The 12041-nt window shown below is 37.3% G+C and overlaps 1 protein-coding gene across 1 annotated transcript in view; it reads left to right on the forward strand.

Annotated features, from left to right (window-relative positions):
* Positions 1-12041, forward strand: part of LOC100241448 (disease resistance protein RPV1) — a 52488-nt gene that overhangs the window by 653 nt on the left and 39794 nt on the right. Inside the window, 6 exon segments of the mRNA XM_059734581.1 lie at positions 1871-2915; positions 3084-3365; positions 3457-3559; positions 3642-3679; positions 9218-9843; positions 9846-11677. Coding sequence (XP_059590564.1) covers positions 1871-2915; positions 3084-3365; positions 3457-3559; positions 3642-3679; positions 9218-9843; positions 9846-11677 — 3926 coding nt within the window.

Here is a 12041-nt window from a genome sequence, read left to right on the forward strand (position 1 = left end):
TTGGAAAGTAATAAGAAGAGTTAAAAAAAAATGATTTTCTTATATTTAATTTATTATTAAAAATATGAAAGAAAATAAAATATAATTTAAATACATTGGAAAACTATAATAGGAATAATATTAGATAATGTATGATAGCTGTTGTGGGCTCATTCAGTCACAGCAGGTGATAACAGTCAATAAAATAAAATAATTATCCCAAATGCCAAGTTTTGAATTGTTAAAAATTCTTAAGATTCCAAAATGTTCTTAGTTTCTAATCAATCCATTTCAGCCATAATTTCTATCAATTTAAAAAGATGGTAGTTTGTCAAATAAATTGTTAAAATTGCTTATTTATATGCTTTGTAAATTTGGAGGTAATCTAGGATGATTATTTAGAAAATTGTAATACTGCCTTAAATTTTTCTAGACCCCTCTTATGGGACAAAAAACTTAGTTATTAAACCCTTTACCTTTTTCAATTTTTGAGGAATTTTCTATTACTAAAATAATTTTCTCATATTCTCTATGAACTACATGAGTTTACATTTCTTCTTTCCTTAATATTGTTTCTTCCTTTATATTTGCAAGTTGATAATCAAATTTATTTGCCTTTTAATCTATTGTTTGTATCTCGTTTTATTCTAATTTTCCATGACATCAAGATAATTAATCTCATCTTAAGACCTTGTCTTTCACATTGAATCATCTAATGCTAAAATTATTCTCTTGCTATTCTACTTTGTGTACTCATGGGATTGATATATTGCAATCGAAATTGCATTTTTTTTTCTCTTTTTCTCTAGTATGTTCTACATTCCTCTATGCCTCAATTACAAATAAAAGCAAGTAACCTTAGAGCTTGTTTGACAGTATTTTTGAAAATAATGTTCAAAAAATAGTTTTCCCCTAGCCAATTTTGAAAATAATGAACAAAATTTTACTTGAAAATTCAAATATGAAAAATGTCTTTCTCGACTTATTAACTATGAAGGTACTATAAATTTATGTACAATTTAACAATTCTCTAATTATTATCTACATTTTCAATTTTTGATCACAATACTCTATAAGAAAATACCTTAAAACATCTCAAATGTGCTCTTAAAGATGAACTTGTTTACCGAACAAATTTTTGAAAATAATTTTTAGTAAAAATGAAAATTAAATATATATTTAAGTTATAAAACTATTTTATATTCTAAAGAAAAAAATCTATTTTCAAAAACAATATCTATACAAGCATTTTTCTTTTAAGTATCATTTTAAAATCTTTTTCCATGACTCTTATTATTGCTAGGCTTTTGACCAACAAACAAACATGTGTCACTTTCCTTGTCATTCTAATTTATATTTGGGAAAAAAATGGGGATTTCATCAAAATATGAAACTTATGTAGCAATTATTAGCAACCTAAATATAAATAGAACTAAAGTGAAAATTTACTTGTTTACAAAATAAATAGTTGAAAGTCTTATAAGCATAGAGGATGGTCATAAGTCATGGTGTAATTAATAAAAGCATTGCTAGGTTATGGAACTTGGGTGACAAATTGGTAGATTTCTAGCCAAACTAGTACTGGTCTCTATAATAAAATCTCTTATCATAAAGGATAATGATACTTTAGAAAGGTCAACTTCAATTTGGACCTTTAGAAGCAATTGAGATATTTTCATTATTTTATTGAACATATACTTGACATAACATAATGAAATTTTATTTAAACATGCGACTCAACACATTTTTAATTTACATTCTATTTGACCTTAATTTAGTTGCATTGAATGAAACAAAACACCATTCTATTATTTCCATTTACTTCATCTTTGTTTTCTTTGGCAATTCATTCTAACTCACTGCATGTTTTATTATACTTTATAATGGACAGCCCTGAGTCAGAGTTTATTGAAGAAATCATTGGTGAGATTCGAAGATTAATTCCTAAGTTGGTACATGTTGGTGAGAACATAGTTGGAATGGATGAAAATTCGAAAGAAGTGAAGTTATTGATAGACTCCCAATCAAATAAAGTGAGTATGGTTGGGATTTATGGGACTGGTGGGATTGGTAAAACTACCATCGCCAAGGTTGTTTACAATGGTCTGTTAGATCAATTTAAGCGTCACAGCTTTCTTGAAAATGTGAGAGAGAAATCTAAAGATGATCCTGGTTTGCTTGAATTACAAAAAAAACTTCTTTATGATATCCTCATGGAGAAAGATTCGAAGATAAGTAATATTGGTGAAGGAATAAAAGAGATAAAGAGTAAGTGTTGCTTTGAAAAGGTTCTTATTATTCTTGATGATGTAGATTGTCTAAGACAGTTAGAATTCTTAGCTCCTAATTCTGAATGTTTTCATCGAGGAAGCATAATCATCGTGACCACAAGAAATAAACGTTGCCTAGATGTACATAAGTCATATTCATCATATGAGGCTAAGGGATTAGCACATGAGCAAGCTAAGGAGCTCTTTTGTTGGAATGCCTTTAAGCAACACCATCCAAAAGACAATTATGTGGACCTCTCTAATCGTATACTGGATTATGCTAAAGGCCTTCCATTGGCTCTTGTAGTTTTGGGTTCTTTTCTTTATAAAAGGGGTGTGGATGAATGGGAAAGCACATTGCATAAACTAAAAACAACCCCTTTCAAGGATATTCAAAATGTGCTCCAGATAAGTTATGATGGACTAGATGATATATGCAAGAAGTTGTTCCTTGATATTGCGTGCTTCTTCAAAGATCACAATAAAGAATTTGTTACAAGTATACTAGAAGGTTGTGATCTCCATCCCAAGATTGGACTAAAAGTTCTTGATGAGAGGTGTCTCATTTCTATATTGGGTGGCACTATAAGGATGCATGACTTGTTACAAGAAATGGGTTGGGCAACAGATTGTGGGAATATGAGGATATTAAAAGTGTCTTTACAAAAAATATGGTAAGAGAAAAATATATGAATATACTTGAGATCTAGATCTAAAGACAAAAGATTCAACAGTCTTTATTTTTATTATTATTATAGTTTGAGTACCTTATCTATATAATTTTAATGAATCCCTATGCATCTTATACTGCTTATTCTCAATGCGTGTTTTCAGGGGACAAAAAACATTGAGGGGATATTCATAAATTGTACTAAAGCAAAACCTATACAATTTACTGCTGAAGCTTTCAAAAAGATGAATCGACTTAGATTACTCAAAGTTGAAGAGGATATGGTGCAGCTTTCCCAAGACTTTGAATTGTCTTGTCATGATTTAGTATATTTTCATTGGGTTGCATACCCTTTAGAATCTTTGCCATCAAATTTTCATGCTGACAGTCTCGTTGAACTCAACCTCCAGTACAGCAACATAAAACATCTTTGGGAAGGAAACATGGTATTGCTATTATTTAGTTATACTTTTGCTCTAGACTAATTTTAAGGTCTTTTGAAGTTTACTTATTGAAACAAACTATCTTCTGTTACAGCCTGCTAAAAAGTTAAAAGTCATTAATCTTCGGCATTCCAAGCATCTGGTTGATATTTCAAGCATCTCAAGTGCGCCAAATTTGGAGATTTTAATTCTAGAAGGTTGTACAAGGTTACTCAAGTGTTTCACCCATGCCTAATGTTACTATTAGTCATTAACTAACTGTTTTCTTGGATATAATAGGGTGCATAAGACTTGAGAGTCTTCCAAGGAACCTTCATACATTGTGAAGAATTTCTGAACTCCTTTATTGATATTTTATCGGTACACACCATACACATATATATACACATATATATACACAAATGACTGAATAAGAAAGAATCAATCTAGCTTAATTCTCTCCTAAAATTAGGAAACTAAATCATAAGGAAATATCCTAAATGATCTCTCATTTTTTATTCCTAAATTAAAGTCCTAACTTTGGCATTATTTCAACACTCCCCCTCAAGCTGGAGAATATATATCATATAATCCCAGCTTGCAAGTTAAGTCTTCGAAGTTAGGCCTAGGTAAAGCTTTGGTGAGGATGTCTGCGGTTTGGTGCTTGGTAGGAACATAGTTCAATTTGACCGTCTCACTAGTCACCTTCTCTGTGATAAAGTGTCTGTCAATCTCAACATGCTTGGTCCTGTCATGATGCACGGGGTTCTTTGCTATGCTTATAGCTGCCTGATTATCACACATCATCTGAATTGGAGATGAACTCGTTTGTCCCAGTTCACTAAGAACCCTTTTTATCCAAATCCCTTCACAGATTCCCTGTGCAAGAGCTCTGTACTCAGCTTCTGCACTACTTCTGGCTACAACTGATTGCTTCTTACTCCTCCAGGTAACAAGATTTCCCCAGACAAAAGAACAATATCCGGAAGTGGACCGCCTGTCAATGATGTTTCCTGCCCAATCCGCATCTGAGTATACTTCAGTGTCACGGTTCTCTGTCTTTCTGAAGAATAGGCCTTTCCCTGGTGTCATTTTTAAATATCTAAGAATCCTGTAGACTGCTTCCATGTGTTCCTCAGTGGGGCTGTGCATGAATTGACTTACAACACTCACTGCAAAGCCAATATCTGGCCGAGTGTGTGAGAGATAAATCAAGCGCCCGACAAGCCGCTGATATCTCCCCCTGTCTACTGGTGTACTTTCTTTCTCGATACCAAGTTTCTTCTGACTATCCATAGGAGTATCAATTGGTTTGCATCCAAGCATACCGGTCTCCTTAAGAAGATCGAGTATGTATTTTCTTTGAGAGACTACGATTCCCTTCCTTGATCTAGCCACTTCCATACCAAGGAAATATTTCAAATTTCCAAGGTCTTTAACTTCAAACTCTTCTGACAAATACTTCTTCAAATTCTGTAACTCCCCCATATCATTCCCAGATAGAATAATATCATCGACATAGACTATCAATATGGCCAATTTCCCGGCATGAGACTTCTTGACAAATAGAGTATGATCAGCCTGACCTTGTTTGTAGCCCAGCTTCAGGACTGCTTTTGTGAATCTATCAAACCAGGCTCGAGGAGATTGTTTAAGGCCGTACAAGGATTTTTGGAGTTTGCAAACCTGATTCTTTGCCATACTTTCTTCGAAACCAGGTGGTATTTCCATGTAGACTTCCTCTTCTAGGTCCCCATTTAGAAACGCATTTTTTATGTCCAGTTGTTGCAAGCACCAATCTTGATTGACAGCCAATGAGAGAAGGATCCTGATAGTGTTCAGTTTTGCAACAGGAGCAAAAGTTTCCTGATAGTCTATCCCATAGGATTGTGTAAACCCTCTAGCTACCAAACGAGCCTTGAATCTTTCGAATGATCCATCTGCTTTGTATTTTATGGTGAAAATCCACTTGCACCCCACAGGCCTCTTCCCAACCGGCAAATCTGTGATAGTCCACGTCCCATTCTTCTCAAGTGCATCAATCTCATCTTGTACTGCCTTCTTCCATTCTGAAATTTTTAATGCCTCTTGTATTGTGTTGGGAACCTGAGTATCATCAAGAGAAGTAGCAAATGCTCTGTAAGATGGTGATAATCCTTCATACGTAACATAATTCCCAATTGGATGATCTGTACATCTCCTAACACCCTTCCTCAATGCAATTGGCAAAGTAGAATCATCAATGCTGGGAATTAACACCTCTCCATCCCTATCCTCACCTATGTTCTCTTCAGGAAGACTTGAATTGGAGTCAATATATTGGCCACATGTTGACTGTGATCCGTGCTCTAATTCCTGTCTTTTCCTCCTCCTGATGTAAACTTGTAAGTTCTCATTAGCAAGTTGTGGGCTATAGGTTGAATAGGCATGGGAGACTGGATGGTCACGGGAGAAGGAACATTTGTGTGCTGGGCTGGCTGAACTGATGGCGGCATGGGTGTGGACAACTCAGTGGGCGTGAATTGGGAAGGATTTGGTGACTCTGAGTGAAAAGAAGGTACACCCTCAAGAAAAGACTCCCAAACTTGATGTTCATTCATGCTCTCCCCCTGAACATGAGATTTGGGATAGAAGAAGACATGTTCAAAGAAAGAGACGTCCATGGTGGTGTAAAATCTTTTGTTGGTTGGAGAATAGCATTTGTACCCTTTTTTGGTTGGAGAATACCCTAGAAAAATGCACTTATTTGCTCGAGGAGCAAATTTGCTACAATTTTGAGGATACACATGAACGAATGCTGTGCAACCAAATACTTTGAGTGGTAAATCAGAAGAGGCGGCATGGGTGTGAGGAAACTGTTTTAAGAAAAGTTGACGTGGGGATTGAAAGGTAAGCACTCTGGATGGCATACGGTTAATCAAATAGGTAGCTGTGAGAATAGCTTCCCCCCAGAAATAGTTTGGAACCTTAGAGGAAAACATAAGGCACCGGGCAACCTCCAAGAGATGTCTATTCTTGTGTTCAGCCACCCCATTTTGTTGTGGGGTGTCAACGCAAGAACTTATGTGGATAATGCCATGATTTTGAAGATAAGTACTGAGACTACTAGTAAAGTATTCCTTTGCATTATCTGACTTGAGGACTTGTATTTTGGAATTGAATTGATTTTGAACCATAAGATTGAAGGTTTGAAAAATGTGCCCGACCTCTGACTTTTCTTTCATAAGGAAAACCCATGTTACCCGAGTATGATCATCAACGAATGTCACAAACCATCGAGTGCCAGAAATATTTTTTATCCGGGAGGGACCCCACACATCACTATGTACTAGAGAGAAAACAGTCGAAGGTTTGTATGGGATTTGAGGATATACTGTTCGAGTATGCTTTGCAAACTGACAAATTTCACAGTGATAAGATGCTGGATTTTTATTGATAAATAATTTGGGAAACAATTTCGCAAGGTAAACAAAGCTAGGATGACCAAGGCGATAGTGTAACATTATAATCTTACTATCTTTATTGACCTTAGAATTTGACACAGAATTGAAAGACTCTGACATACTCTGAGACTGTACGCAACTTGCTTGAGAGACTTGGTTTGAGAATTGGCCACATGAAAGGAGGTAGAGCCCGGAACACAGTTCAGCACTGCCAATCATCTTCCCCGATTTCAAGTCCTGAAAAACACACAAGTTTGGATAGAATTTAGTAACACATTGGAGATCACGAGCCAATTGGCTAATGGACAAAAGATTACAATCCAAGTTTGGAACATGGAGGACAGAGTCAAGATATAAGTCTTTAGTAAGTTTTATAGAACCTGTCCCGGCAATTTTTGACTTTGAACCATCAGCAATATGGACGGATGAATGACCATTACTTGGCTTGTAATTTTGAAGAATGGCAGCATCTCCTGTCATGTGATCAGAAGCACCTGTGTCTACTATCCACGGCCTCATTCCTCCTCGATTAGCAGTGAAGGCTACACCGGTAGTACTGCCGCTGCCAACTTGGCTTAATAATTTCTGTAGCCTCTCCATCTGCTCTTTGTTGAATGGACTCGGCTCGGGAACAGATGTGCTCTCAGAGTTGGCAGCCACGTGTGCTCTGCCATCTCTGTCAAACCGTGGCTTTGGTTTCCAATCAGCCGGTTTGCCATGAAGCTTCCAGCAAGTCTCCTTATAATGGCCTGGTTTCTTACAATAATCACACCAAGGCCTATCCCGTTTCTGACGATCTCCACCACTACTATTAAATGACCGAGCAGCAAGGGCAGAGGCATCCAATGTTGGGGCAGGTTGCTCTTTTGATCCCATCATCACTTTCTTTCTACTTTCTTCACGCCTAACCTCTGAAAAAGCCTCCCTGAGACTTGGCAGGGGTTTAATGCCCATGATTCGGCCTCTAACATCATCCAATTCCCTGTTTAGTCCTAGGAAGAACTTGAACAGTCTCTTTTGTTCCACAATTTGCCTGTATGTTGCTGCATCATCCGAACATTTCCATGAGTGAGTCTCAAATAAGTCAAGTTGCTGCCAATACCTTGTGAGTGTGTTGTAATACTGAGTAACTGACTGCTCTCCTTGGCGGAAGTCATGTAGAGCTGATTCAACCTGAAACAGTTCTGAAGTATTTTCAGAACTTGAGTAAGTTTCTTTGGCTGCATCCCATATGTCCTTTGCAGTCCCAAACAACAAGAAATTTTCGCCTATGTCATTGTTCATGGAATTGATAAGCCATGACATGATCATGCTGTTTTCAATCTTCCACTTCCTAAAACCCGGTTCTGTAGTTTCTGGCATGACTGCTTCTCCAGTGAGGTACTCATCCTTTCCTTTACCGCAAATGAACAGCAACACAGATTGTGACCACTGTAAATAGTTATGGCCATTTAATTTGTGTCCTGTGATGAGAATAGGAGAGGAATCATTGCCACCAAGGTTTGGAATTTCAGATCTGCCCCCTGATTCTGGTGACGTGACGCTGGATACTTGTGATGATGCCATTCTGTATTTTGTCATGGACCGGAAAGGTAGAAGAACACTTCCCAAGGCACGTGCAGGGACTGGAGTTGAGAAAAAATAGCCGGAGGACGCCGGAAAATCTTATCAGAGGGCCCGCGGAAGCAAAAGAACCCCAAAAGAGGCACGTGCAGGGCTCGGATTGCACAAACAGGTAGGAAGGGTGGCTGGTCGGCGTCAGGCGAGCCTGGAGGAGGAAGCGCGTCGCCGGAAAGTGGCTCACGTGCCCTCACGCGCCGGCGCGTGAGATGCAGTCGCCGGCCGGAAAAACGCGCGTGGGCGGCGCGTGGATGGGTTTCTGGTTCCGGTGCTTTGGGACAAATTGGAGATCTCCTCCAGGCGCTCCTTGCGGTGTAGAAAAAAAACCGTCGCCGGAAAGTTCGCCGGAAAATTTTGCCGACGGTGAGTGTTTTCTGACGACGATTCGACTGATCGGAAAGCTTTTTCTCCCTTGGCTCTGAGAACAGGGACTGATGACCGGAATGAGAGAGAGAGAGAGAGAGAGAGAGAGAGAGAGAGAGAGAGAGAGAGAGAGAGAGAGAGAGATGATCGGATTGAGATATGGCCAGAGAGATTTGGCCGGAATGAGTGATGGCCTGAATAAGAGGTGGCCAGAAGGGATTAGGGTTTCAGAAAACTGGCTCTGATACCATGAAGAATTTCTGAACTCCTTTATTGATATTTTATCGGTACACACCATACACATATATATACACAAATGACTGAATAAGAAAGAATCAATCTAGCTTAATTCTCTCCTAAAATTAGGAAACTAAATCATAAGGAAATATCCTAAATGATCTCTCCTTTTTTATTCCTAAATTAAAGTCCTAACTTTGACATTATTTCAACACATTGGAATGCCTTCAAACACTCTCTTGTTATGGTTGTTCGAAGATGAAGAGTTTTCCGGAAATCAAGGGTAATATGGGAAGTCTAAGAGAACTTGATTTAAGTGAAACAGATATAATAGAAGTACCATCATCAATCAGGCATCTACATGGGCTTAAAACCTTGAAGTTAAGTGATTGCTTAAACCTTGTGAGTCTTCAGGTCGGTATTTGTAGTTTGAGCTCTCTTCAAACTCTTTTGATGGATGGGAGTTTAGAACTAAAGGCCTTTCTAGATATCAATATTGGAAGTCTAAAAGCCCTTGAATGGTTAGATTTGTCATATTGCGAAAACCTTGAGAGTCTTCCGGATAGTATTTGTAGTTTGACCTCTCTTCAAACTCTTTTGCTGAATGGGTGTTCAAAACTGAAAGCCTTTCCATACATCAATATTGGAAGCCTCAAAGCTCTTGAATTGTTAGCTTTGTCATATTGCGAAAACCTTGAGAGTCTTCCGGACAGTATTTGTAATTTGACATCTCTTCAAACTCTCATGTTAAAAGAGTGTTCAAAATTGAAGGGCTTTCCAGATATCAATATTGGAAGTCTAAAAGCTCTTAAATTGTTAGATTTGTCATATTGCGAAAACCTGACAGTATTTGTAGTTTGACCTCTCTTCAAACTCTTTTGCTGAATGGGTGTTCAAAATTGAAGGCTTTTCCGGATATTAATATTGCAAATCTAAAAGCTCTTGAATTGTTAGATTTTTCATATTGTGAAAACTTTGGGAGTCTTCCAGATAGGATTTGTAGCTTAACCTCTCTTCAAACTCTTTTGTTGAAAAAGTGTTCAAAATTGAAGGCCTTTCCAGATATCAATATTGGAAGTCTAAAAGCTCTTAAATTGTTAGATTTGTCATATTGCGAAAACCTTAAGAGTCTTCCAGACAGTATTTGTAGTTTGACCTCTCTTCAAACTCTTTTTTTGAATGGGTGTTCAAAATTGAAGGCCTTTCCAGATATCAATATTGGAAGTCTAAAAGCTCTTGAATTGTTAGATTTGTCATATTGCAAAAACCTTGAGAGTCTTCCGCATAGTATTTGTAGTTTGACCTCTCTCCAAACACTTTTGTTGAATGGGTGTTCAAAACTGAAGGCCTTTCCAGATATCAATATTGGAAGTCTAAAAGCTCTTAAATTGTTAGATTTGTCTTATTGCATATACCTTGAGAGTCTTCCGCACAGTATTTGTAGTTTGACCTCTCTTCAAACTCTTTTGTTGAATGGGTGTTCAAAATTGAAGGCCTTTCCATGTATCAATATTGGAAGTCTAAAAGCTCTTAAATTGTTAAATTTGTCATATTGCGAAAACCTTGAGAGTCTTCCGGATAGTATTTGTAATTTGACCTCTCTTCAAACTCTTTTGCTGAATGGGTGTTCAAAACTGAAGGCCTTTCCAGATATCAATATTGGATGTCTAAAAGCCCTTGAATTGTTAGACTTCTCATATTGCAAAAACCTTGAGAGTCTTCCGCACAGTATTTGTAGTTTGACCTCTCTTCAAACTCTTTTGCTGAATGGGTGTTCAAAACTAAAGGCTTTTCCAGATATCAATGTTGGTAGTCTTAAAGCTCTTGAATTGTTAGATTTGTCATATTGTGAAAACCTTGAGAGTCTTCCTCACAGTATTTGTAGTTTGACCTCTCTTCAAACTCTTTTGTTGAATGGGTGTTCAAAACTAAAGGCCTTTCCAGATATCAATATTGGAAGTCTAAAAGTTCTAGAATTGTTAGATTTGTCATATTGCGAAAGCCTTGAGAGTTTTCCGGACAGTATTTGTAGTTTGACCTCTCTTCAAACTCTTTGGCTGAATGGGTGTTCAAAACTGAAGGTCTTTCCAGATGTCAATATTGGAAGTCTAAAAGCTCTTGAATTGTTAGATTTGTCATGTTGTAAAAAGCTTGAGAGTCTTCCGATGAGCATTTGCAATTTGAGCTCTCTCAAAACTCTGCGGATTAAAGATTGTCCAAAACTCAAGGGAATATTAAAGATGAACCTAGGGGTTGATTTATGCTCCTCGAGATCTTTGAATCTGACTTGTCACATTTCAAATTCAGGAGTAATCTGGGATAATGACTGCTTTTCCTCATTAAAAGCATTAAATCCATGGTGCCCCCTGTCATCACTGGTAGAATTATCTGTAAGAAACTCTAATCTCATGGAACGAGACATCCTCAGTGCTAGTTTTCGCTTATCCTCAATGCAAATATTATCTCTAAGGAACTTCCCTTTGATGGTAGGAGGAATCCTTGATGACATTTTCCATCTATCTTCATTGGTAGAATTATCTCTTAGTGAATGCAATCTGATGGAAGTAGGAACCCTCCATTATGTTTGGAACCTATCTTCACTGCTAAGATTATATCTAAGAAACTGTAATCTAATGGAAGGAGAGATCCCCAATCATATTTGGCACCTATCATCATTGTGTAGACCCTCAATTTTGTCCCTTTAGCACATGTCTTTAAAATTCGTTTTCAATGCTCCACAATAGTTCCTTGGTGGCCCATGGCTACTCATACCACTTACCTTTTTCTGAGTCACCTCGGAGATTTTGGTTGAGGGATTATTTGATCCCTTATTGTGACCCTTGGCAGCCCTAACTTAGACTTAGGCTTTTCTTGTTTTTTTAGGATAGCTTTTAGATACACTTGGCCCATTAGGCACTACCCTAGGCCCACTTAGTCTCACCTTAGGCCCGTTTAGGCACACTAGGCCTACGAAGACTTTTATTTTATTTTATTTTATTTTATTTATTTATTTATTTATTTTGTTTTTAGTTTTAAT

The sequence above is a fragment of the Vitis vinifera genome, chromosome 18 (assembly GCF_030704535.1).
Source record: "Vitis vinifera cultivar Pinot Noir 40024 chromosome 18, ASM3070453v1".
NCBI classification, from domain to species: Eukaryota; Viridiplantae; Streptophyta; class Magnoliopsida; order Vitales; family Vitaceae; genus Vitis; species Vitis vinifera.